The sequence below is a fragment of the Myodes glareolus genome, chromosome 17 (assembly GCF_982192425.1).
Source record: "Myodes glareolus chromosome 17, mMyoGla1.1, whole genome shotgun sequence".
Lineage (NCBI taxonomy): Eukaryota > Metazoa > Chordata > Mammalia > Rodentia > Cricetidae > Myodes > Myodes glareolus.
This window is the reverse complement of record NC_142042.1, coordinates 30,312,926-30,340,808: the sequence shown is the minus strand read 5'-3', so window position 1 is coordinate 30,340,808 and position 27,883 is coordinate 30,312,926. Positions and strand designations below refer to the sequence as shown.

The 27,883-nt window shown below is 44.4% G+C and overlaps 1 protein-coding gene across 8 annotated transcripts in view; it reads right to left on the bottom strand.

The window, feature by feature from the left end:
• The window catches only part of Alpk1 (alpha kinase 1), a 98,726-nt gene that overhangs the window by 1,376 nt on the left and 69,467 nt on the right, over positions 1-27,883 (bottom strand). For 7 of the 8 annotated variants that reach the window (XM_087897589.1, XM_087897587.1, XM_087897586.1 and 4 more), the window contains 10 exons: positions 19,828-20,026; positions 14,285-14,344; positions 12,467-12,553; positions 10,805-10,881; positions 9,708-9,803; positions 8,410-8,514; positions 4,412-6,521; positions 4,007-4,160; positions 2,348-2,510; positions 768-954 (listed from right to left, as the gene is read on the bottom strand). In XM_087897589.1, the coding sequence (XP_087753715.1) occupies positions 768-954; positions 2,348-2,510; positions 4,007-4,160; positions 4,412-6,521; positions 8,410-8,514; positions 9,708-9,803; positions 10,805-10,881; positions 12,467-12,553; positions 14,285-14,344; positions 19,828-20,026 (3,238 nt within the window). Of the gene's footprint in view, positions 1-767; positions 955-2,347; positions 2,511-4,006; positions 4,161-4,411; positions 6,522-8,409; positions 8,515-9,707; positions 9,804-10,804; positions 10,882-12,466; positions 12,554-14,284; positions 14,345-14,784; positions 14,960-19,827; positions 20,027-27,883 lie in introns of those variants that run through there. The other variant, XM_087897593.1, reaches the window with a different exon arrangement.

Sequence of the window (27,883 nt, the reverse complement as noted above, 5' to 3'; positions counted from 1 at the left end):
TGGCCCCTATACACTCATAGGGAGTGGCACTATTAGGAAGTGTTGCCTTGTGAGAGTAGGTGTGACTTTGTTGGAGGAAATGTGTCACTGTGGAGGCGGGATTTGAGGTCTCTTAAGCTCAAGCCATGCCCAGTGTGACAGTTCATTTCCTGTTACCTGTGGGCAAAGATGTAGAATTCTCAGCTACATCACCAGCACCATATCTGCTCTAAAATCACCATAAAGATAATGAACCAGACCTCTGAAACTGTAAGCCACCACAATTAAATGTTTACCTTTATAAGATTTACCATGGTCATGGTGTCTCTTCACAGTACTAGAAACCATAACTAAGACAGGGGAAGATACCAGATAACCAGGAACTTGAATTACAGATACTTGTGAGCAGCCATCCTTGTGGGTATCTGGGATTGAGCCCAGGCCCTCTATAAGAACAGCAAGGGCTTTATGCACTAAGCCGTCCTCCAGTCCCATGGAAAAAGTTGAGAGGATTTGAAATGAAATGTGGTAACAAAAAACTGATTTTATTTGCATCCACTCAAGTGAGCAGAAGCTTCTAGGGATCACTCAGCAACTGAGCCCAAGAGACCACAGCATGGATAACAAGATGCTAACGTCACTCAGGAATCATTTGCTACATGCAGTGAAATCAATCAACTTAACTCCAAACAGTACCTTGCACACAGAACGGTCTATGAAATATGATTAATGATTAGTGAAATCAGTTGCAATATTCAAAATAAAAAGTAGACTCCTGCTTTACATACCTTGCAAATCAACCACAACGTCTCTGTGCTTAGAAAATTCATAAGAAAAATGGCCATAAGCCAAGCCATACTCTGTAGCTTTGTACTCAGTTTTGACCACTTTTGTGTTATTTGACAACTTGACGAATTCTCCCAGTATGTAAGGTTCCACACTGATGCATCCCTTTATAGTCTTGTCTTCCAAAATCTGAAACATAAAGATGGGAGACAGAAACATAAAGATGGGAGACACGCACAGTGGTGAAGGCAACAGTCTCTGCAGTGGGCTGGATCTCAGTTTGGACTGAGGGTTTGCCTTGTAGATTTATTACTCTGCACTTCAATTTCCTCAGAGGTAAGTCTAAGAGTAATAATAATAAGTCTTTAGTTTTCTCAAAAACATTAAATGATGAAACAAATACAAAGTACCTAGCATTACCTGTAGCGTAAAATAAATATAAAGTGATTATTGTTCACAGATTAAATTCCTCACTTAAGAAATTTGGTCACAGGGGTTGGACAGATGGCCCAATGGTTGAGAGGACCTGAGCTCAGTTTCCAGCATCTATACGTCGGTTCACGTCTATAAACCCAGTCCTGGAGATCCAATGCCCTCTTCTGGCCTCCAGAGGCACAAAGCACACAGTGATGCACAAACAGTGCAGACAAAATATTCACACACGTGAAACAAATTAGGGCACAGGGACCTCGCCTCAGGCTGGCTCTCCAGAGCATGTGAGCGGAGCATGCCGTGGAACTAGAGGGTAATATCTCATGCATTTCCGTATGATGAGCTTGGCTTACAGGTTAGTGTCATTGCCTATAAGACTCTTGAATACTTTCTGATGTGAAGGTAAAGATCAGATGATATCTATATTAGAAACCCTAAACATGAGTTGAAGTCTTTCTGGACAATGAAAAAAAATCATACAAGCATGAATACAGGAAGGAGCCAGTCCATATGGAGGAACAAGGTATTCTTGATCCAAAAAGGAGAAAATGGGAGATTTGCCTTTGTCTCTTTCAAGTGGTGTTTAGTGGAGACAGAATGGCTTCAATGTCCCAGGATCCAGGATAGAGGAAGACAGATTGGGTCAAATTTAAGAATTTCCCTGAATTTGAAATTTAAAAGGGAAGTAGTTATGTTTGTTTGGTTTTATTTTCTTGCTAAGTGTGTTTAAGATACAGCTTAGTATCACTTGGTTGCAAGGACTGTGAGAAAGAAATACAATACGAGAGATTTATGTGTCTTGCTGAAGGACTAATTTGCACAAAATACAACCTAGTGAGACCTTTGCAGAGACAACACAAAAGGTCTAGTGAGAGTGCTAACTTAACCAGATCTTAGGGTCGACTGTCACTCTAACACCACCCATGGGACTGTCTAGTTCAAATGAGTGTGTTGGAGGAGGGCAGAGGTCACTTTCCTCATGGATCTTTTTAACAGGAAGAAGTTGATGCAGCAGATGAAGAAGTCTATTAACTGGATGTGTAAGATCTTGCCAGGACCATGTTAGAAGCTGCCTCGTAATAGACATAAAACCTAATATCCATTTGTAGGTTTGTTTAATTAACCAAACTCAAGCTTTCGAAGGCCTCACCAGCAATACTGTGGATGGGATGTAGAATATCTGCGTTGGGATCTTTTGTTCGTAGAGTCTTTTGTTAAATTCTGTCACATAGTGCTGCGCCGTCATCTGCCGCTCCACATCGGTGAAGTGATGCCGCAGCCCCTTCCACTCTTTGTATTCCTTCCCAACGTATCTGTGGACAGAACACAGATGGTGACGTGGGAAATGATCCTTACTGTAGAGCAAGTGAGAGGGGATAAGAGACACGCAGTTTAAAAGGTATTTTCTGTTCCTTATCAAATTACTATCATCGTTATAACTTCAGATTTAAATAATTTTGTAAGAGCCACTTCTGTAAGAGAGCAGAGTTCGTGCTAGCTGGCCTGAAATGGTGCTCAACGTGAAGGGACACTGTGTACTCAATGGAGCATAGCCGTTCTTCACATCTCTGTGGAAACCAGGAGTCAACATGGTGGAGTCTGGAGCCCAAGACTCTGTTGTCCGCAGCATGGTCTTAAAGATGTCAATTAGTTGGCATGAAGCCCTGCTCTATCCCTTTCTTGAGTGATTTCATTCTTGTGGGCACTAACTTTACCAACACCTATTACAGGCACACCAATGTGTTAGTTCTGAGGGTACTGAGACAAGCGCGAGATAGAAGACATAAAACTTTCAAGGGCTCAGAGTATAATCAGACAGAGACTATACACAGTAATAAGTAATTAAATACGGCAAAATGACAGTACTATATGCCACTGTAGTGATTATACTTGCTGTAAGTTAGTATGAATTTATTAGTAATGTCCCATGTGCTGGGAGTGACCTACAGCAACCAGAGGAAGTTGTCAGCATTGTAGACCATAATGAGAGCAACCCTCCCCTTATAAATCTCTAACTTTAATATGTAACTGAACTCAAAGAGGCTATAGTTCTGACCATGCAGACTCCTGAGTGTGAGAAGGGATCTGACAGGGAAAAGTGCACACACAGATGGAGCCTCCACAGCATCAGAGAGCATCCCAATGATGCTCTGTTGGGATGTTCTGAGAGGGACACCAGCGCTGAATGCAGGTCTGCAGAGGCTTTGAACCAATCCAGAGTGTTTCCTTTATTGACTGAGGTCAGAAGAATGTACAAAAGGGCTACCCCCATGGGGTGCCAGTACTGAAGCATTTCTGGAACATTCTTCCAGAAGGGTGGCTCATCACTCTGTGACAAGGGAGACACTTTTCTTCTCATTGTACACTATTTTTCCTTAGCATGGATTTGTTAGTATCAAACTCCTGTGGCCGCTTTTATTTTAATATGAAAATGTCTTCATAGTTCTCTGCATTAGCTATTTTCAAGTATGTGACTTCCATTGTTTGGGGTTTCTACTGTTGCTACTGGGAAGCCAGCTGTCATTTCTTTGTACGTAAATAGCCTTGCTTTGCTTTTTGGATTGACTGTAAGAGTTAAGATTGGTTTCTTTGTTTTGGGAACTCTGAAGCATCCAGACACTTATAGGGCATAGCTCTGTGATATATGGAAACTGTTATCAAGTGAGTAATAATGAAGAAGAAGGAAGTCAATATCTGAAAGCTTACATTTTGGCCATATCTCAACCCCTTCAAAATCTCATGAATGACTACTTAAGCAAAGGGAAAATTAGCCCAATTATGCTGAGGACACACGTTTCCCAGTAAATACCTCCCCAGAGTTTCCTCTTGATGAAGACAGTGGACCCAAAATGCATTTCTCTGCTTGCCTTTCTTCTTCACTTTCAGGTAGTCCCCTAAATACACCACAGTTTCCTGGGCTGTCCACAATTCAGATTTTTTGGAATATTTTAGCAGAAGGGCGTCTGGAAAAAAAAAATAAGGTTAGACTTCTTTAAGCTGTTTTGAACAGGTCTTGGCACCCAGTGAGTACACTTTGCATGTTCACTGTAGGTTCCAGGCAGGAAATTCCATAGCTAGAAGAGCAATTTTCCTGGTGGATCACATGGTGCATCTTTCATAATAAGTGAATGGTATACCCAGCAAAGCTCTTCCAAGGGCTCCCAGCAGAAACATTCTGAAGTCCAACGCTATAGACTCAAAAGGTTGTACTTACTGTGTGCACGTTGGAGTTGATTGGCCTGTAAAACTCCTGTATTCTCCAGTCTCTGAAGCAGCCAGTCGTTTTTCACTCCCGCCAGAAGTTTTTCAAGGTCATCAGGTTGCAGGGTGCGAGCTTCAAAGACCTCTTGCCTGGTCTGTCCTGGCAATGAGGCGAACGAGCTTCTGCTGGAGCTCAGAAGAGACCATGAACTTTCCCCCTCCGAAGAGCTGCTGGAAAAGGCAGGTGGTTTCTGCCACCCCTGTAAGGAGGAGCTGGAGTTCTGGCTGCTCTTCAGCAGGCTCCCAGGGTCCTTTTCCTCCTCTGTGGTGCTGAAGTCCTCGTCGAGGACAGGGAAGGGACTGTAGCCACTGACAGAGGAATTGGGCCTCTCGTCTCTCTGACCTGGCCTCAGAGCACTAGGTCTGTGAGCGCCATTTTGGCCAGTGGGGTAGACCTCTGTGCTGTCGAGGAGTTTGCCTTCCTCATTCTCTGTAGAGGCGTCAGGGTCCGTGCCCTGGTCTTTGATTGAGCTGCCTGTCTTTGCTGAGCCATCACCCTGAACAGACAGATGAGAGGAAGTGCTACACGTCAGCCTTGAATGGCTGCCTTCTAAAGATTCCAGTACTACCTGAGAGTGTGGCGGCTCATCTTCTCTTCTTTCTTCTGTTTCCTCTTCCGGGTCAACTGAGGAGGGACCATCATTACATTCAGGCCCTGTGAGCTTTCCCCCATTCTTTCCTCCACACCTGTCTTTGATGTTAAACTTAGTTTCTGGAAAGGAACCAACTATTTCACAGGTTTCTTCTTCTTGAACTGAAGGATATGTAGCCATGTCTGTGAACTTGTTAGAACTAGACAAGGACCAGGAAACAGAGCCACATGAAGGACTGGACTGAAGAGAAGTATTCCTAGGTCCTTCATTTCCGACATCCTGGTTTCCTTCACGGCCTTCTAATAACCCCGTACCCGTGGCCAAGCATGTGTCTGCTGTGTTGAGAGGAAGGATGGGTGTTAATGACGTGTATTTGTGCAACTGCCTTTGTGTAGACTCCAGGCCGTGATCTTCAGTTTCCTGAAGAAAGACACCATGCAGCTTTGAAAACAAGTCTGTAGCTTTGCCGCTTCTGTCGGTCTTGGGCTCCTCAGACATGGCCATGGAGCACTGAGTGTCCACAAGATGTTCTGCTTTGCTGGAGTCTCTCCTTGCCATATCCTCAACACCACAGTTCACCTCCTCCCAACTTGCAGAAGAGCTGAGGCCTGACAGTTTGCTCCAAGAACTGGAGCTACGGCTTTCACTCAGAGACGTGTGGGGAACATTTTCCCTGCCATTGCTCTGGCTTGGCGGCTCAGTCTCAGTCCCCATATCTTGATCCAGGGAGACTCGAAATGCCTCAGAATGGGTCCAACTTCTTCTCCTTACCCTTCTGAGCTTCTCCTGGTCTTTCTCAGTCATCTGGGAGGAAGTTATACTCCTGCTCCCTTGAGAACACAGTTTCTCTAGAGTAGCACCCATAGTATCCATGGTGTTTGTTTCTGTTTTCAGAGCAGTGATACAGACCTCTGGTTTTGTGTCTCTCTGGTTGCCTTTGTTGTTCCCGCAAGAGCTTTCAAATACTTCACACACGGAAGCATGGTGTTGGGAATAGGTTTCAAGAATTTGTTGGAAATCCATGCGCCCGTGCAAGATCGGCTTATCCAAGCCACCCTTGAAACTCTCTGGGACGTAAGATCTCTCATCTAAATGTGGGAAGCTTTGAACTTGGAGATGTCTCTTCACCTGGCTGACAAGAGACATGATTTTCCGAGACAGGGCTTCTCGATCCTGGCTGGTGGAGGAAGTACTATAGGTGTACAGCTTCTCCACAGCGTCTCTGCACAGCTGCCTTGCAGCGCGGACCACATCTGTCTCCCCATACAGCCTGCCGTGCACTGTGGCGAGGCCGAAAGCGGCTTTGATGAAACTGTGCAGCTCCTGCTTCCCACTAACCAGCTCTCCGTCTTTCTTGGTCAGGAGGCCAATCTCAAAAGCCTCTTTGGCATCACACAGATACCCACTTTTCAATCCTGGGGGACAGTCAGTAGAGCTACTATATGACAATAAGCACGTTCCACGGATATTCTGGGGGGGGGGGAAGAGCAGGTGCAGGTCAGATAGTGCATCGAGAACCAGACGCACTTCTTCTTTCCTTTTTTGTTTTTCTTCACTTTTGTTTTTGAGACAGGGTCTCTCTTTGTAGCTCTGGCTCTTCTGGGGCTCACTATGTAGAGCAAACTCGTCTCAAACTCACAGAGATCCACACTAGCCTCGACCTCCCAAGTGCCGGGATTAAAGGTGTGCAGCACCACCAACCCAGCGACCTTTTTAATTCCTGGAGGGTAACCACTTAAAATATTACAGAAAGAGAAATACACACCACAGACATTCTAAAGAAGGTTCCCAATGTTTAATGGGTGTGTGTGTGTGTGAGTTTTGTTTTGGTAAGTAAGAAAGGATGGCAACAAGAGCCATTGACTGGTATGGAGGATAAGACATTATCTTTACCTTCCATCCTGATGCTTGTATACTGAACATGGCAGACTTGTGATCTTTGCTGCTATTCATTTTAGCAAATGGCACATGACAGTTGGGTTGTCTGTCTGATTGGCTTGGTAAGTCTGGGAATACTTACCAGAGACAACATAAGAGATGCAAGACCCACCTTGAGGGTGGGTTGTACCATCCAATAAGCAGGAGTGAGTTTGGAATAAGAGGGGAAGGAGGATGGATGCCTGCTAGCACTAGCAGCCATGAGGCTGAACCTTTTGTTCTTAATAGCTCCCGTTACTATGACATTTTATCTAATCTCTGGACCAAAGTAATAGAGCCAGTGAGCCACAGATGGGAACCTCCGAAACTGTTAGCAAAAAGGCAAACAACATCACCAAATTTAAAGCAAAACAAAAATCAAAGAAGAGTCCTTTCCTTCCCTTAGATTACTTCCCACAGGATTTGTATTGGTTCTAGTGACAAAAGTCTTACTGATACAGTCCACACCCAGGATATAAACATAACTCATTTCTCTATGCAGTAAGGGTATTGATTTAATTATAACCCAAACAACAGAGCAGTGGGCTTTAAATCTGTGTATTGAATCTGCGTATTGGTTTCCCATGTAGATACCAAAATCTGTGGATGCTGATGTCCCTTGCACAAAATGGTATACACATAAAACATGTACATACATCCTCTCGAGATCACTTCTAATGTGTAACACAGTGTCAATACTGCATTGTCTGGGAAAGACAAGAACAAAAGGCCTATCTCTACATGTTTTCTAAAGATGCAAAAATTTTGATCCAAAGATCTTAAAATAAACATAAGGGTGTGGAACTTACAGATATGGAGTTGACTATATATATGTCACATATATATTTAAAGTCATTGTTAAAAGTTATATGTATGTGTGTGTTTATGTGTTCATGCACATGTCTATGGAGTCCAGAGAGGGTGTTGGATTGCTTGGAGCTAGAGTTACAGACTGCTGTAAGCCACCAGATGTAGGTGGTAGGAACCTGGCTCAGGTTCTCCGCAGGAGCAGTACTTGCTCTTAACCGCTGATGAAAGATTTTGCAATGCTAGTCCAAGGGGTTTTTTTTTTTTTTAGATAAAATTAGCTAGCAATTTTATTATTATTATTTTTTTTTTAGTAAATTTTATTAAATTATAAAAGTTTCCATTTCCACCCCCCCTCCCTCCAAGGGGTTTTGACATTTAACAGGCACATAGCAGGCCTCAGGAACACATGTTTTGAAAAGGCTCCTGGGGTGGCAGCCCTAGGAACCCTTGCTCTGGAACAAACAGTCTTATACGCTTGGACTGAAGGAACTCGGCTGCCATCAGGATCTGGTCCTTCTGACCAATAGCACTTTCCTCGTGTGGAGTCTTAGCATAATTGCCAGCGAGGAGCCAGCATCTACTTCAAGGTTAGACTTTCCCCTCCCTGCTGCATGGGAAACCCCGTATTTACCACAGCTGTGAGCACAAACAGGGGCGTGTAAGCACTGAAGGCAGCCGCCAGTTTGCAGGCTTCGGCCGCTGACAGCAAATGGTGGTCAAACTCCTTGAGCAAGGCCTGTGGGAAAAGGGATGAACAGTGAAGTAGCAGGTGCTGTTTCTCCATTGGGAAGACAAAGCCCTTGACATTGCAATGCGCTTCTTTCAAGATGCCCAGGGATCCCTTCTTTTCGCCATGAGTCTGTCGAGTCTGTCAGAACAGCGCTAAGAAAGTCTAAGTGGGTCCAGGGCACCAGCTGTCCCTTCCTCTAGCTGCCTCCATCCCTATCCTGCATTCACAACTCACAGGCTCTACCATGTCCAACATTTAGACAAAGTAAATTAGATGAGCTTCTCTGGGAACTGGGGAACAGTTCCCTGTTCATGGAAACCACACATTTTGTATCCAGACTGATTGGTGATCTCTGTGCTGTTTTTGGCAAAGATTTTTTATGGCTTCACACCAACAAGGATTCATCTATTCATTCTGGGCATCTCCATGGATCCAGACACCGTTCTAGACTTGAGGAGACAGTGGCCTGTAGGAGCTCATTTTGTATTGAAGAAGTGATCAACACACAACATTATGAAAAAAAATGGTAATATCAGACTAAGAATACGGAGCAAATCCTCAATGTTCTGCTTTGAACAACAACAACAAAAAATGGCTTGTGGATGTCTTTCTCAGGGTCTGTCCACCCTTTTTTGTTTTGTTTTGAGACAGGTCTCTCACCATGAGCTCACAGATTCAGCTACAATGGCTGACTAGCACGCTCCAAGGTTCTTCCTATGTCTCCAGCATTGGGATTACAAGCACATGTTACCATGCCCGGCTTTTATGTGGGTGTTGGGGACCAAACAAACTCAGGTCATCATACTTATATGGAAAACGTTCTGCCAACTGAATTCTCTCCCTCTGTCATCCCCACTGTGATTTTGTTTTGTTTTAAAATTGTTATCCTTTTATCGCCAAGTTTGCTTAGTAAATTTTGTAAAACATGGAAAGGAAATGTATAGAGCTGAAAGCCGCTCTGGGGATCTCCTCTCATTCATTCACATGAACATTTCCACACCCTCTGTATATTTGATTCAGTGCTGGAGGCTGGGAAGACCAAGACAAATAGGAACCACTAGAGCTGTTCCCATTAACACAGGAAGGACTGTGCGCCCAACCCCTCCTCTACTGGGAAAGAAACGGGGTAACCAGAATCAGCATTGACAGGCGTCCAGGGAAGGCCACTCTGAACCAGGCTTTTGACCAGTGACAATTACCAAGTTAACCTGTGGGTTGTTCTTAAACTTTTCATAATCTGCTTTGCTCATGGAAACGAAGATGTCCGCCAGTATACCCAGTGATGTGGAAATGCCCTGTAAGGAAAACAAACAAATCAGACTGGCGTTCTGTCATCTTACGGCCTGCAGTCCAGGGCTCCATCCTAGGTGAACTATCTGCTGGTTATTATTCTATGACGATGACGGAGATACTTTTGAATTAAACGTCACTGGGCTTGAGAGACCATCACATCCCAAGGCATGAGGATGAATCGAAATATGGCTGCTTTGAAGTTGGGCTTTACTGGATTATCAGCATTAATTTATCTAGTTAATAGGGCTGAATATTATGGCACGGGAAGAGATCTTATACCACTCTCTGTGTTGCAGAAGCAGACAGGCCTCACTCATTGACGCAGTGCTGGGGGACAGGCTCAGGTAACGAGAGGACAGTGCCACAGAGAGAATGAGACGACCAACAGCGAGGCAAAGGTTGGCTCCTAGTTTCTTTTTCTTTTTTTTTTAATATTTTTATTTATTTATTATGTATACAGTGTTCTGTCTGCATGTATGCCTGTAGGCCAGAAGAGGGCACCAGATCTCATTACAGATGGTTGTGAACCACCATGTGGTTGCTGGGTATTGAACTCAGGACCTCTGGAAGAGCAGTCAGTGCTCTTAACCTCTGAGCCATCTCTCCAGCCCCCATGGCTCCTAGTTTCTTAACAATGTTATCGTATGCACAATTAAAGGGAGCTTTGCTCATTGGACTCATGGAAAATGACTTTATATGTAAGTATCATGGTCATCTCAGTTCTGTCACAGAACCAAGTGAAGGTTAATATGTGACAAGATGGACACAGCGGAGTAGAGAGCTCAATTTAGAGCTGGATGGTTGGGAATTATTACAGAAACCTGCCATAGGCCAAGACTAATTATGACACCCAGGAAGTTCCCTAATGTTCCTGGTCCGGGGCTTGGGTCGGTAAAGAAGATGGTGCCGATAGACTTGATACGTCATGAAATTAATTGTGTTGTAAAGAGACAGCTGTCCGAAGACAAGCATGGAGGGGAGGCGCTGTGTGTAGGCACACAACCTTTTTATCTGGCTGAGGGAGCGTCAGATAGCCAACGACGGAGGCCCATATCAGCTCTGCCGCTTCGTACCACATGCCTGAAAAACAAAGAAAGAATAGGGCTAGGCTGTCAGCATCTGTGTTTTAGCAAACAGATAAATAATGAACAAGTATAGCTATAAATAATAAATAAATAGAGTAAATAATTAGGAAGAACTTAGAAAGCAAGTGCATTAGGAACAGTCATTGACTTCTGTTAGGAAAATCCGGCATAGAGAGGACCGGCACGGCAATTTGTTTCTTCTCTTTGGAGGTACATTGATAATGTTCCCACATCGCCACGGAACTGTGAGAGTTATCGTGCATTTGGTATCTATCTTCATCAGGGTTACCACTGCTGCGATGAAATGCCATGAACAAAGCAACTTAGGAGGAAAGGGTTTCTTTGGCTCACACTTCCCACAGTACTGTTCATGTTGAAGGGAGTCAGGACAGGAACTCAAACCCGGCAGGCACGAGGAGGCAGGAGCTGACACAGAGGCCGTGGAGGGGCGCTGCTTACTGGCTTGTTCCTCATGGCTTGCTCAGCCTGCTTTCTTAAGGCACCACTGGCTCAGCGATGGCATCACCCACAACAGGCAGGGCCTTCTTACAAAAATCACTAATTAAGAAAAGGCTTGCCTACAGCGTGATCTTATGGGGACATTTTCTCAATGGAGGCTCCCTCCTCTCTGATGACTCAGACTTGACTTGTGTCAAGTTGATGCAAAACTAACCAGCACAGTCTGTAACACACACATACATAAACATGTAATCTATGGTCATTTCCATTATTTATAAGAATGATAGTTACCATCTTCTATTATAATTTCAAAACCTTTAGTTTGCCTTTTAGTCTAATTAGGGTTTGAAAACTTCATTCAAAATTTTTGTGACCACTCCAAGGACTGTGCGAGCAACCACATTCGGTGAAATCACAACTAACAGAAAAAAAAATGGTCTTCTCTTATTAATATTCATTTTTTGTTTGGTTGGTTTTGGTTTTTGGAATTTTGAGACAAGGTTTCTTTGTGTAGCCCAATCTGTCCCAGAACTTGTTCTGTAGATTAAGCTGATCTCAAATTCAGAGATCCGCCTGCCTCTGCCTTCCAAGTGCTGGGATTAAAGGCATGTATCTACTACTGCCTGGCTCTTATTAATATTCTTGAGCTATGGACCTTTCTTTTTTCTTTTTCTTTTTTTTTTTTTGTTTTTCGAGACAGGGTTTCTCTGTGTAATAGTCCTGGTTGTCCTGGAACTTGCTTTTGTAGACTGGCCAGATTGGCCTCACAGAGATTCATCCACCTGCTTCTGACGCCTGAGAGCTGGGATTAAAGGTGTGCACCACCACCACGTGGCTATTTTAAAACATGGAATCTCACTATGTTGCTCAGGCTGGCCTCAGTCTCCTGTCTCAAGCTATCCTCCTGCCTCAGTATACAGAGTTGACTACATAGGTGTATACAACTATGCTAAACTCAGCTCTTAATATCTTAAACATATTTTCTTCTCAACAGGACAACAAAAGGGAAGCGGGATGTGACGGTCTTGACCAGATATAATAAGGAAATGCCACAGTAAATTCTTTTAGCCAGCCTCCGTACATGAGCCCTGAGAGGAAGGATGATTGCCATCAGACAGTACCTAGCTTCTGCAGAATTTGTCCTCTGATCTGTATACAGACCGACTGCACCAGGATTTTGTCACTTTCGTTTCTATACAGCCAGGTACCTGAAATAAAAACAAAGACATTGCCTGGAGTCAATAAGGAAAGGGCAGGGTAAAACAAACCTATTTTCAGAGATGTCTTTCTTCATGAGCATACATGATTTAGATCTGAGAGACAGCTCCAATCCCCATGCCTCCACAGGGGCCAGCTTCTATATAGTCTGCGGCTGTTTGATCAACGGGTTTTGCTCCCTAGGACCTTTATCTGGTCTCTTGTTTCATGCACCTACCTGTACTCACGTCATTCCAACCTGGGATGCTCTTCTCTGGCCTCTTAACAGTTCATCTTCTTTCTCTGATCCCAGATTCAGTGCTATCATCTTGAATGTTCCCCAAGATCCTAACCCCAGGTTATCTTTCCACGGTGAGACCCCACTGTCTGTGGCTGCATCCGACTGCACGGTCAGTCCCAACCACACAAGATTAGTTTGGATGCTGCAGGTGATGACTCCACACAGACCAAAACTTAGGAGAGAATTCATTACCCATGTAATGACGCTTGCTAGGGAGACCTGGGCTGGCACTCTGGCTGGTCATTTGACTGAATGAAGGGAGTGGTGAGTGACTTTTTTTTTTGTTTGTTTTTTATGTGGGCATTTGTGTGAGGCAGGTAAGATTCTAAGAAGTTGGTCTGGAGTGTGCGGGTAAGTAGGCTGGGTTTTCAGTTTCGTACTAGCACATATTAATTCTTCAATGTAGGGAGTTTGTTATGACATTTCCCCACATGTATACATTGGACTGCGCACTCTATTGTTCTTTTTGTTCTGTTTTGTCAGCTGACCCAGTGGGTGGCAAAAGGGAAAAGGGAGAATGGTCAATGTCAGTGGGAAAAATGGACTTGGGCCCTTCAAGAAACTGCACTGTTTTCTTCCTACTTCCTGTGTGTGCACGTATAGGTTGTGTGTGTGTGTGTGTGTGTGTGTGTGTGTGTGTGTGTGTATGCATGTTTTGTTGGGTATGTGCTTGTGTGTGCATATGGGTTTTTCTGGTGGGCGTGTATAGTGTAGAAAACAGAAAATGTGAGCACTGTGGTTTTGTGCTGGTGGCCACAAAGAAAGGGCATGTAGTGAACGTTTGCACCCCAACATGTCTTCCACACACATGTGCACCCCACAAGCTTCAAGAACCAAGAGCCAATGGATCTCAGATCATTGAACTCCAAAGTTGATTGAAAAAACCATGCTCAACTCTTTGGGAAACTTGCTGACTGATATGCTCAGGATTCCCAACAAAACCTCCGCAGGTTTAAATGATCTGCTAGACAGCTCTTAAAGTTTCATTTCATGTGTTACTGAATATCAAAAAGTTCAAAAGTAACTTTTTATGGAAGTTGTTATACAGCAAAATGAATTTCCAGAACATTGAAATGCATGAGGCCATAGGAGCATTCTTCTGAACCCGAACCTTCCTCCCCAACCCCACCCCATGATTCTGGCCCCAGGCTACCACTGAGCCCTTGCTGGGGCTCACAGACTGTCCGCATTAGCAGTCACTGTGCGCTAGCTGAGGTGCTCTATAATGAAGCAATGAGGCACCAAGCATCTTTGGCTTTGCGTTTGAATTTAGAGAAAACAGAAACAGAGAGCAGTAAGAAGCTTGACAGAAGCCGCTTCATTCCTCACTATAGATCTAGTCGCAGGTAGTCCCCTGTAGCCAACACGGACTAAGCAGCTATAGATGAGGTCCATGGCAGGGCCTGAGAGATGCACCGCTCTAGACACGGGAGACACTTACCGGTTGCTCCGTTGTTGCTTATCAGGCTGCTCAGAATGTACTCGGCCTTCAGCAGTTTCCCTGAGAAGAAGCAAGCAGATATCAACGAGTGGGTTCCAGACACCCACATATTTAATGATGGTTTCTGCAATAGGATTGATGTGTCGTGACAGGGACCATGTCCCCTCTGGAAATACCCGGATCTAACATTTACATCAACAACTACATCATATATAAAACTGAAAAAAATGATATATTTTCAGAATTGGTAAACTGGGAAGTTATATAGTATCAATTAGATTCATACCTTACACACACACACATACACACACACACACACACACACAGAGAGAGAGAGAGAGAGAGAGAGAGAGAGAGAGAGAGAGAGAGAGTGAGTTTGTGGATACAGAGAAAGCAGGATAGCAGAGACAAACGCCGACAAAAAGTGCTTGTCCTCTCTGTGAAAGCTGTACCACAACAGATTACAATTGCCAAGAACAATTTACATAACAGTTTCTCACCTGTGCCTAGAGATTTGCAGCTATCTTTTTTTTTTCAAACGTTTTGTTTATTTTGCTTGCTACCACAGGAGAGGGACATTATGCTGTGGGATAATATTCTTGTACACTGTAAAGATTTGTCACTCATTGGTTTAATAAAACGTGATTGGTCAGCAGCCAGGCAGGAGGTATAGGTGAGGCAACCAGTCTAGGAGAATTCTGGGAAGAGGAAAGGCAGACAGTCAGTCACAAGCCAGATACAGAGGAAGCAAGATGAGAATGCCTCACTGAGAAAAGTAGCAAGCCATGTGGCTAACTGTAGACAAGAATTATGGGTTAATTTAAGTGGTAAGAGCTAGTTAATAACAAGCCTGAGCTAATAGGCCAAACAGTTTATAACTAATATAAGCCTCTGTGTGTTTCTCTGGTATTGAATGGTTGCAGAACTGGGTGAGACAGAAACTTAAGTCTACAACCTTATCTATGGGTTGTTGTTTTTCATAAACAGGAAACTCAGCCACTTGCCTTTTAATTGCCTCCTCTTCCAATTGTGGAAGAGACTTGAAGCCCTGCATAACTGGGACTCTTCTACTTCTTTGTGCCCATGTGTGAGTTCTCTTTTCCCCCCCTCATCCTACGCTGTCACGGTTGCTTCCTGTTGTTCCTGTGATTTCTTGGCCTAGCTTTCACATCACCATTATCACATTTCATAATTATTTTGGCCTGGAATGCTACTATTTCAAACGTTTCCAAGACTTTCTCCCCCTTTTTCTCCTTCTTTTACTTGTCACTAAATTGTTATTGTCATGGGGCTGGGATGACTTAGTGGCTGAAAGCAGTTGCTGCTCTGATAGATTCCAGGTCCCAGCACCCATGCTGAGTAGCTCACAGTCTCTCGTAATTCCAGCTTCAGGGAGTTCTGATATCCAATTCTGGGCCCATGGGCATCTGCACTCATACACATACACGTAAGTTTAGGAAACAAAACAAAAACAAAAACCTCTAAATGTCATTGTCTCCTACGGCTTTCCCTAATGACACAGATCGTTTGTGTCATATTTAATTTCCAAATGGCCTATTTCAGCAATGACACATGGTCTAATAGACACTGCACACCTTGCTTGGTTTGTGCACCAAGAGGCCCATCTTTCTATGTTTAATTTTGCTTTAGAAAAATAATCTTCCAAAATATCTGTTTTGTCTACACTTTTAAATGATAGTTTTGCTGGTTATAAAATTCCAGGTAGGTTCAAATTATTTTGTCTCAGATTTGCTTTTATTCCACTGCTTTCTGGGATATTTCTTCTTTTTATCTAGACTGTTTTTTTATAGTTTTACTTGTTTTTTGTTTTGATATTTTTTGAGACCAGATTTCACTGTGCAGCCCTGGATGGCCTGGATCACTGCATGTTCACCAGGCTGGCTTCAAACTCAGAGGTTTGTTTGTTTCTGCCTCCTGAGAGTTGAGATTAAAGTTGTATGTCACCATGCTTGCCAAAGATTTATTTTATTTTTAATTATGTTGAATGTGTGTTTAAGGATCAGGGATGGGGATGGGCAGGGTATATACAGGTAAGTGCAGGTGCCTACAAATGGCAGAAGAGGGCATCAGATCCCCTGGAGCTGGAGTTATAGGCAGTTGTGAGCCATCTAACATGGGTGTGGGAATGGAACCCAGGTCCTCTGCAAGAGTACTATGTAGTTTTAACGACTGAGTCATCCTTCCTTATTGAATGTTTTTAGTCAGGTCTAATTATATTTCCTATGTTAATGATTTGTCTTTTCTTCATGTTTCCTTTAAGACTTTTTTTTGTTATTTATTTTTAGCAGTTTTACCACATTGGGTAAAGGAAGGGCATAGGATTGCTTTACACTTTCGCTATAAAGATGTGTTTTGTCTCACTTCTGGATCTCCTTGGTTCTGGAACTCCTGCTATGCTTGTGTGTGTGTGTGTGTGTGTGTGTGTGTGTGTGTGTGTGTGTGCGCGCGCGTGCACGTACGCACATCTTTTCTCTTTAAGCTTTCAGAGTTCTTCACATTTCCATCCCTCTTGTTTATTCTCAGTAAGGTCTTTAAATTCAATGGTCAGTTCTTTGTCTTTCCCTCCTGCCATTAGTGCTGTGCAGGAATATAGGTCAGGAGGTCAGGGCTGGAACACCTAGGGAACCTGCCCTAGGAAATGCACCTCTGTTTCCAGCTGTTGCCAGTTACATAGTGAGGGGCACAGGGGGCACATGGTGTTAGCTGGTCCCTGGTTCCCCCAGTGGGCAGCATCGGCTCCAGATCTTCAGAAGCAAAACTCATGCTTCCTCACATTCCCAGGGTGCCAAGGACACAGGAAAGGCAGGCAGCACTGCCCAGGGGCACCATTCACTGTGTCTTTTTATGAATGGATTGAGGGGAGACTGAATGAAAAACAGAGTGAACACTTAGAAAACAATATTGCCACTTGCCCAGTAATTTCATAAAATTTGAAACTTGTTTATTTTTTTAAAAAATGCTTTCCCCTTTCCTTCATTTTCCTAGCCAGTTGCTTTCATGCCATGTCCTCAATGACAGTTTTCGACAGTTGAGCATCCTTCTCAGCCATGACATGCCAGAAGCTCAATGCACTCACGGGGAGAGCTCTGGGTATACCCGCTTTCTCTCCATCAGTGGTACTCAACCTTCCCGATGCTGTGAACCTTTAATACAGCTTCTCATGGTGACCCCAACCACTAAATTATTCTCGTTGCTACTTCATAGCTGTAATTTTGATACTGTAACAAATCGTAATGGAAATATCTGATATGTAGGATATCTGATATGTGACCCCCGTGGTTGAATAAGCTTCCTTGAAACTTCTTCATGGTGACTGGGGGGAGTCACTGTGTCTCCTTTCACAGCCTGTGCAAAGCCTTAAGAATTCTGTCTTCTAATCTACATGGGAAGCAGAAAAAGACAAGATTTCCCGAGTAAATTGGGAGTATGGGGACCTTGGAAGAGGGTTGAAGGGGAGGAGAGAGGAAGGGAAGGGAGCAAATAAAAATGTAGAGCTCAATAAAAATCAATAAAAAATAAATATTTAAAAAAGAATTCTATCTTTCTGAATCCATTTTTAATCATGTGACTCAGGGTCCCGTTTTTGGTCCCTGCACTGAGATTCAAACCCCTGCTGCTCTCCTTAGTACTATATCCAATACAAACGCCCCTGGATATGTGTCGTGGGCAGGAGTTCAATGCTCTGGCTCTGAGCAGCCATGCTGTCAGTCACAGGCACTTGAAAGCCTTTACCTCACAGTATCTACATGTTCCTAACGAGGGAAGGTTCTGTATTGGCTCAGTCCTCCATCTGTATGGAATGGGAAGTCTATGCCTTTCTCTGCCACTTTGGCTTGAAATGTCTGCTTCTGGATTCGAAGTCAGCTGAGCAGCACATCTAAGGGGGCTTCTCTTGTCTCCCTGACACCTGTTATTTTGATATCTATGACACATTTTGGGTGGAAAGCAGCAATGTCTTGATTGAGGGGAATTTCAGTTACACTACTGTCTTCCCACCTTCTTTATGGTCTTCCCTTGCCCTGTTTGATGAGTATAGTCCTCCATTCTCTACCCAGTGCTTCCCTCACATGGCCAACTCTAAATACTTCGCATACATACCCATTGTATTTGAATGCTATGTAGGTGTATAGATGTTTTAGGGTAGTTTATAAGAGCCAGTCCTGAGTCTGTGTTTTAGTAGTACTCATAGAAATGCCTTTGAACAAAAGATGAGCTCACTGTTGAGAAATAAGACCCAGGTCTTTTATTTTAGACCCAGGTGAGTCAAGGAATAGATTTCCCATGATGACATTAAGGCTTCGGCAAGGGAAAAACTCTCTATCACCTATGTCATGGGTACAAGGGCAATAATGAAAAAGCAAGGCAAAGGAACTGCTGGGGGAATGTAGCTCAGTGGTAGAGCACTTAACTAGCAAACACGAGGCCATGGGTTCTATCCCCCCACGAGGCAAAATGTTCAGCTTTCTCTAGAGTATTCAGGAAAAGTCAAAAGTAAGTCACAGGCATAATTTACAGTTAGAAGAATTTGCCAGAGTGGACTTGGGCTTTTGTGGTGCTTAGGATGGATCTAGGCCTTCCCATATGCAAGCAAGAAGCTCGACACACAGTTGTATTCCAGCCCTGACTGGGTTTTTGAAAAGGCAATCTCTACAAGCCCTTTCTCTCCCTTGCATTTTATCTGCGTTAAACAATCGTCCCATTTAGTATGGTTTCTGCAGTTCCCTTTCAAAAGAAATGAAGTAAAGGGACTTCCACCTCATACAGACCAGAGTTACCAAAATAACAGAAATAGCTGAAATCAAGCAAAAGAAAGGGTGTGTGTGTGGAGGTTGGGCTTGTTGTCTCCAGCGGGGAGATTTGATTTCTGTTCTCATACTTTCGCTCCACGTTTCTAAATTTACAGATTATAAGTAATTTAAATAACTCTAGACCTGTGTGGGAGCGGGCTGTGCTGTCCCCCACCTACCCAGCCCCCACCTCAGCCCCACTCCCCTGCTCCATAAGTTGGCCTGTCAGCCTCAGTTTTCATTTCATTCAAAGTGACAGGGAGAAAAAAAGATACTTTCAGGCCTAATCAGGTACTGTACCGGTGTTCTCAATGATGAAAACCCTCAAATTGCTTCAGTGGGCTGTCAGCTCCATTGTCGGCTTAGTCAAGTGGCCCTACAGAAAGGAGACAGGAGAGCTAGCAGAAAAGAGTCGATTTCTAATCAGCTTTTTAAAGGCCCTTGGTCAGAAGTACAGCAATTCAGATGCCCCTGTTTGAAAGCAGCGGGACAGATTTGTTAGCAGACAAAGGCTCCAATTAGTATTTTCCACACCCTTTCACAATTTTCTCTACTGCTTTTGGCTCCGAAACCCTTTACGCCAGGCCTTTGTGCCTGCCGAGAGGCGGGTGCAGGGGCAGCGCGGGCTGGGGCGGCCGAGGTGGCACCCGCCGGTGCCCGCCAGCGCCCGTAGAGGTCAAGTAGCTGGGGGCAAAGCGGGCTGGGGACCAGCCGGCGCCAAGGGATGGAGCCCACCTGAGTTGACGGAGACCCGGGCTTGGCGGATGACCACCTGCGGGGCGATGGGCGTCTCGGGCTGCAACTTGTGCAGGCCTTTGGCGACCTGCAGGAGTTTTCCCGAGACGTCGAGTCCGTACAGGAACCGGTCCATCAAGAAGACAATAGCGGCGGCGGCAGCGCAGTCCCGGACAAGGATGGAGGCTCGCAAGGCCGCCTGCAGAAGCAGCCACAGGACACAATGAACCACACAACATCGCAGGCCCCCAAAGAAAGCCTCCCTGAACCGAGCCTAGTCATCTAGGTACTTTTAATTAAAACAGCCAAGATTGTAGCTAGTGGGAGAAGTATACTTTTAGTAAGTGATAAATTCATAAGGAGGAAAAAAGTAATTAAAGAAATTTACTTCTGTTGATAAAATAGTATTGTCTTCATTGCATTTCCCCTCCAATGTCTAAAACCATCCCGGTGGGAAGTGTATATTTCTTGTTAAATTAAAACGACACAAAAGTACACACAGATGAGTATGCTGTTTCCCAACTACTTTCTAGTTTTTTGTCTCCTCTGGTGCCTATCCTCCCTGATAATGATTCAGGTAACCTCCATCTGAACAGGTGCATCCCCTTTTATGTGTACATGGACATTAATTGGTTCTCGGTCTTGCGTGGCCTCTTTCCTTCTCTTTCTGTCTGTCATTAATAAGATCACACTAGACACACTGTTCTTGACCTTCCTGGTTTAGGCATCGGCATATCAGGGAGAGCTTTTCGCATCAGCTTGTCTCTCCTTTCTCTCTCTCTCTCTCTCTCTCTCTCTCTCTCTCTCTCTCTCTCTCACACACACACACACACACACACACACACAGAGAGAGAGAGAGAGAGAGAGAGAGAGAGAGAAGACTGAGAATTTCATATATGCACACTATATGGCTTGATCAAATCCACTCCCCTTCACCTCAAATTCTCCTGTTCCCCACTCCTCATTCATGTGTTCTTCCTTTTAAGCCACTGAGTCCACTTAATGCATATGGGTGTAGGACAATTCAATGGACTGCAACCCTAAAGAAAACTTAATCTCAAACTGGGCAGTGGTGGCACACGCCTATAATCCCAGCACTTGGGAGGCAGAGGCAGGCAGATCCCAGTGAGTTCCAGGCCAGCCTGATCTACAAAGTGAGTTCTAGGACAGCCAAGGCTGTTACACAGAGAAACCCTGTCTCGGGGGGGAAAAGAAAAGAAAAGAAAAGGAAAGAAAAGAAAAGAAAAGAAAGCTTAATCTCTCCACCCCATTGCCATCCGTCATCAATAAATAGCTCCTCAGCTAGGGCTGTAACTTCATGATTCACTTCCTCAGCCATGCTGGGGTTATGCCCAGCCTGACCACGTGAAGGTCTTGTATATGTAGCTAGAGCTGCTGGGAGCTCATATATGCAGCAACATTGTCGTGTCCAGCAAATACTGTATCACTACAGATGTCCCCTGCCTCTGGCTCTTAACAACCTTTCTATCTCCTCCTGAAATGATCCCTGAGCCTTGGTGGCAGCTGTCCCATTTCGGGATGAGCACATTGGCCTGGCATTCATTTTAACTGCCCTTCACTGCAGAAAGGAGCCCTCCTAATGGAGACAGAATGATCATATACTGGCTGGTTTGTGGCAGGAGCTGGTACAACAGGAAAATGTCGGGGCAGACTCTGCACGTATGTTTGTCATCAGCTGGCTTCAATTCCTGATCTTCCCTCCCGCTTCAGCTTCCGAAGTGTTTTGATTACTGACACGCACCACCACATCCACCCCTATTACATATATTTAATTAGGAAACAGCATATTAGATTAAAATTTAAATTTGATTGTATTATCCTCTTAATATAATCACATCTATATGTTTACAAACAAAGGGGAAAAAAGAAAATCAATAGGATTTGAAAGCATAATGTGAGTGAGAAGTGAAAATGGGATCTAGGGCTCAGCTGGTCGAATGGTTGCTTTGCATAACTCGAAGCCCCGGGTTTGATCCCCAGCCGTGCATGAACCAGATGTGGTAGCCAGAGTTAAGTGTCATCCCGGGCTATGTGGTGAGCTAGAAGCCAACCTGGGCTAGAGACTCTTTCTTCAGCAAAAGAAACAAGGAAAGAAAAGAGAAGTGAAAATAAACAGGGTGAATGTCTATGGAAAACCCAGTCATCTGTATCGTTAGGGAGTTACGGGGAAGCCTGGGATCTCATGGCCGCACGACAGGGTGAATGTCTATGGAAAACCCAGTCATCTGTATCATTAGGGAGTTACGGGGAAGCCTGGGATCTCATGGCCGCACGACTCAGACAGTGTAAGTGAACACAGCACCTAATACTTTGTTCATATTCTGAGCTGAACCCACCTGAGTCTTTTCTAGGTCCCTTTGCTCCCTGATGAAGCCGGGGAAGCACTCACTGTAAGGGATCTCTACCCTCAAGGGGCTTCACACTCAACACTTGGCCCTGCTTTCTTCACTACACCATCCTAAGTCTTAACTCTTGACATACCAAGCTAGACTTCAGTCACAGAGCACTACAAGCATTCTGCGACAGATTCACCCAGTGAATCAGCCATGCACCCCCACCCTGCCTCCTAAGGCCGATTCTGTTATTAACCCCATTTACAGAAGGGAATCCTGGAGGCTCAAAGAGGTTAAGTTTACACCACCTGGGCCTAGGAGCCGAGTATACCTGAGGGAGGGAGAGCCAGGTGCAGATGGACCAAGCTCCTGCCTCTTAGGCTCACTCTACCTGAAGAAAGCTAGAGGAGTCTGGGGTGTCAATTGTAGTGATGTTTCATTTATATTTTAATAAATAAAATTTGCCTGAAGTTCAGAGAGTAAAACAGCTGCCCTGGTCAGTCTTACAGACCAGGCAGTGGTGACACACACCTCTAATCCCAGTAGGCCACATTAGTTTGCCATAGAAACCAGGTGGTGGTGGTGGTGGTGGTGTATGCCTTTAATTCCAGCCCTCGAGAGAAATATAATTTGGGATGAGACAGCTCTCAAAGACGGTCTCATTCTGAAGATTCCTGGAGGCAGGATGGCCATTTCAGACACTTCAGGCTGACTGTTTTTCTTTTCTGACCTTTAGGTTGAACCCCAATATCTGTCTCTGAGTTTTTATTAATTGTGCTACAGTCAATTACTTGATAATTACGCTCACCAGCACCATAGATGTAGTCAGTATTGCTGTAGGTGCTGATCTAAGTAGGGCGTAACAGCACACTGAAAGAGTTCAACCCAAATTTAAAGAGTGGCACATCCCTGAAGGACCTTGGTGGCAGTTACAGATGTTAGCAAGAAAACGAACCAGCTCTGACTGGGCGGTGGTGCTGCACGCCTTTAACCCAGCACTCGGAGGTAGAGGCAGGCGGGTCTCTGTAAGTTTGAGGCCAGCCTGGTCTACAGAGTGGGTTCTAGGACAGCCAGAACTGTTTCACAAAACAAAAACAAACAGACAAACAATAAGGACCAGCTCTTTTGGCCAAGGAAGTCTAAAACATGTAGTCAGTGGACATGAGCTAAGACTGTTTTCTATAATGAAAACTCGGGGAAGCAAGGCAGGTGGAGCCTGCGCACTGGCTGTAAAGAGCAAGGGCATGAAAGCACAAGCTGGGGGAGCAAGCTCTATCTGGGAGCAGTGACCCGTGTTTCCGGGCCATGAGTAAGGTATAGCGTCACCTAGCAGTGGTGATGTGATTTGAATTAGGTTTTAAAGAACATAAAAAAAAAAAAGACCCAAAAATTCAGAATGGCTTTTTGTTCCTTCCTCCTCTGTTCTTCTTTTTGTCTACCCTCCTCCAATCCTTTATTTCTTAGTATTTATTTACTTATTTATGGCATCCTCCAGTCCTTTTCTTTAGATTTAGAACATACCAGGGCTGCAGAGACGTTCAGCAGTTAAGAACATGTGTTGCTCGCGCAGAAGACTCAGTTTGGATTCGCAGGACCCATATTAGGCCGTTCACAATTGCCTTAGCTCCAGCTCGAGGAGAGATCCAGTGCCCTCCCCGCCCCCGATACACACACACACTAAAACAAATAATAAAAATAAATCTTTACACTTAAAACATCTCAGGATTTCTCTCTTGTCAAAACTAAGATGCAGTCTTGCTGAGAGAAACTGCTCTCTGCTTTGGGCGCCTTCACAGCGAAGGCTCTGCAGGGTTTCAACACTGCCGAAGTCCACACCCTGGACCCACGACCCCCATCCCTACCCAAAGCTTATGTGGCAAAAGTTTGCCTTTTAGGTGAGATACTGGAAAGTGCTAAAACAGTTTTTCGTGGTAGGGTGCAGTGGGAGGTCCTCAAGGCAGTGACATCGGAGGTGTGCCCTTGACGATGATGATGGGACCCACTCTCACCTTCCTTTCTCTTCTGGCCATGGTGGAGCAGTTGTCCGTAGCCATTGCTACTGAGCATGCCCACCAGAAAGCCCCCCTAAGCAACAAATCTTATGGACTGCGGAACAGAACTATCAAAACTGTGAAGCCAAACAGCTCTCCTATTTGTGAGTTATTTTTCTGTTACTTTCTTCGCGTGATGGAAAGCTGACTAAAGAATTTGCATATTTCTAAGTAAACTAGGCTAAACGTTTACTTCTCATCCACGCTGAGCTTCAGCGATGGTATTTATTTACACGGCTTGATTTCTGGTTTATATTTTGCTTTCCGTCTAAAGATCTCTACAGCACTGCCCGGAAAATAACATTTATCCATAGAACATGTCATTCATATATATACATATATGTAATATGTATCTATATGTACATAGGCAGTCATGGATCATGCAGTGCCTTCCAACGACAGCACAACTACTCTACTCTTTCAAAGTGATGGCTTCTTGTCTCATTAACCATCGAATCATTTGTTCATATGGAAATGATCATCTCTAGTTATATTATCTTGGTATCCTAAGTCTTCATTGTTCTTACTGTGATGGAGATGTCAGTCCTTAGTAGAGAAAATCGCTACCTTTATCTCTCCTCCTCTTCTTTTTTATCAGCTAACAAACATCTCGCCTTGTCTTACTCTTTCCTTCCCTGTTACAGGAGGTCAATGATTACAGCATTTCTGGCTTCTATTTCTTTATTTTGCTGCATGAGAGACAGAATGACTCTGACTGGATCATTTAGTAAGAGTAACTCGGGTTCAGTCATATTCCTTTTCTCTCTGGAACAAGCCGTCTAAAAGAAACAGATTCTTTTCTGCTTTTCTATACCCCAAGTCTCACCTAGCAAGCCTATATAGGGGATGTTCTGTACCCCAAGTCTCACCTAGCAAGCCTATATAGGGGATGTTCTGTACCCCAAGTCTCACCTAGCAAGCCTATATAGGGGATGTTCTGTACCCCAAGTCTCTCTGAGCAAGCCTATATAGGGGATGTTCTGTACCCCAAGTCTCTCTGAGCAAGCCTATATAGGGGATGTTCTATAGCCCAAGTCTCACCTAGCAAGCCTATAGAGCAAGCCCCTATAGGAGATGTTCTGCTTGGTCAGGTAATTTCTGGGACTATGGAAGTCTGTGTAACTGTGCAGGCCATATGGCAGATTTCCTGTGCTCTAATGTGAAGTTTTATCATCCAACCTGGTCTTTGCCAGGGTTAAAGATAGTATTTCATCTCTTGGCAGGGAGAGATGGCTCAGCTACTAAGAGCACTTGCTGTACAAGCTTAAGGATCTGAGTCTGGATCCACAGTGCCCTCGCCTGCCCCATAAAAGCCAGTTGTGGCTGTGTTCGCTTGTCACAGAGGGTGACAAGGTAGGGGGGCTCAGAGAGAGACAGGGAGATTCTGGGAGCTCATTGGTTAACCAGACTGACTAAATGGCTAGTTCTAGGCTTAATAAGAGATGTTGGGGCTGGAGAGATGGCTCAGAGGTTAAGAGCACTGATTGCTCTTCCGGAGGTCCTGAGTTCAATTCCCACAACCACGTGGTCACTCACAACCATCTGTAATGAGATCTGGTGCCCTCTTCTGGCCTGCGGGCATACATGAAGGCTGAACACTGTGTACATAATAAATAAATAAATCTTAAAAAAAAGCATGAACTAATGGAACGGTATTCTTAAAAAAGAAAAAAAGAGATGTTGTCTCAACAGAGTAAGATGGAGAGAACACATAAGCTACACACAGATAAATGACAAACAGAATCACACACAATATTTAATATCTAATATCTTATTCGGCAAGCATTTGTATTAATTCCTAATTTTCTCAGAATCCAAGAAAGGAAGAGAGATTATTTACTGGATATTCTTAAAGACCATGAGATTAATACTACCTTTCTTTTAAAAGTCACCATACTCCATTTGTCTTTGAAGCGACAATGTATTTTGCTCGTTGACACCCTTCTCCAGCCCCAGCCTCCACTGCACTGGGACAAACCCAAGAGGAGCCATGTGACACCCAGCCTTGAACCACCAGAAAATGAACCTCTCAATCTGAACTGAGACATGAAGAGAGAAGCTGCCTGTGGCTGCAGATGGAAAGAAGTATTTATTTTATCATTTATGTGTACGTGTGCACGTGAGTATGCACGTGACTTTGTGCACCACATGCATGCTGGTGCCCACAGAAGCTAGAGGTCACCAAATCCCTTGAGGCTGGAGCTACAGGCAGCAATTATGAACCACCTGATGTGGGTGACCAAATCCAGGTTCTCTGCAGGAGTAATATTCTGTTGTTGTTGTTTGCTTGTTTTCACAGGGTTTCTCTGTGTTGTAGCCCTGACTATCCTAGAATTCACTCGGTAGACCAGGCTGGCCTCGAACTCACAGAGATCTGCCTACCTCTGCCTCCCGAGTGCTGGGATTTAAAGGCATATGCTACTGCCACCACCTAGCAACACTCATTCTTAATGGATGATCCGTCTCTCCAGCTCCTCACCTCCCTGCGTGCCGTCTTGAAGCGGCATTTTTCCTTTATTATCCCATCGTCATCTTCAGGATTATATAAGCTTTTTTTGTGGGCTTACTTGATTGAGCCTCTCTTCCTTCCAACCCAAAATGGCAAGCTACAACCGAAATGCCATTGAGCTTTTCTTTTCCGGGTAAGCAATCACTCTCTCAAATTTCACAATGAGCGCAGTCATCGCGACATCCTAAAGCCCAGATCCAAAGACAGAAAAGCAGGCTGACTGTTTCATGTATGCCCGGGTGTGTCTGGGAAGGATAGGGTCTGCGTGAGAGGCTTTCCTGTGGGCACCGTGTAGGCACTGCTCTCCAGCTGGCAACTTCAGCTCCTATCTATGTGTCATAGGGTTTGAAGATAGTCCTCCTGCCGGCCCCTCAGAGTTTGCTCAGAACCATTCTCCTTCAGCTTGCTCATTTCCCTGAGCCGTGGCGGGTGCTCGGTGACGTACTTTGATGTAGCACTTGCACCGCTACACCTGTAACTCTGCCCCGCTGCACCTTCTCCTCGGGTCCATGTCTGCTTCAGGCAGTTGCGGTAGTCCCTGGGGCCCCAGGTTCAGGGGCAAAGCCGCTTTCCAGATGCGGCCTCACATCTCTTCCTCACCAATAATAGTGAGCTTCATCTTTGCGGCAACATCTGCATTTCTGAAGAAAATTCTCATATACTATCTCATTAGAATTCTGTAGGAGCCTTAAGATTTCAATTAAGAAAGGAGATGAGAGGCTAAGTAGTTTTTAAGGTTACAAATCAAATGCACCAGAGGCAAATAGGAATTGGTTTCCATTTCAATATCTCTCAACATTTACGATCAAAATTTTAAAGTGTAAAATTCGGTTATGCCAAAGACACTTTTTTTTTTTAATTTCGAGAATTTGAAAGAACAAATTTAACAACTCTCCCGTTCCTGTAAAGCACCATCCTGCTTTCTGTTTCTAAGAACTGGATTGGTTTAGACAGCTATTGATTTATTTATGACATTATAGTTAGTGTTCCCTTTAAATTTCATCTCTGCAGGATATGACAGAATTCCCTCCCTTGTTATGGTGAGTAATACGCCACGCTTTGCACACACCACTTATGTGCTGCTTACCAATCTGTGCATCAGCACATATCTAGGGCAATTCCTTCTCTGCTCTTGGGAATGG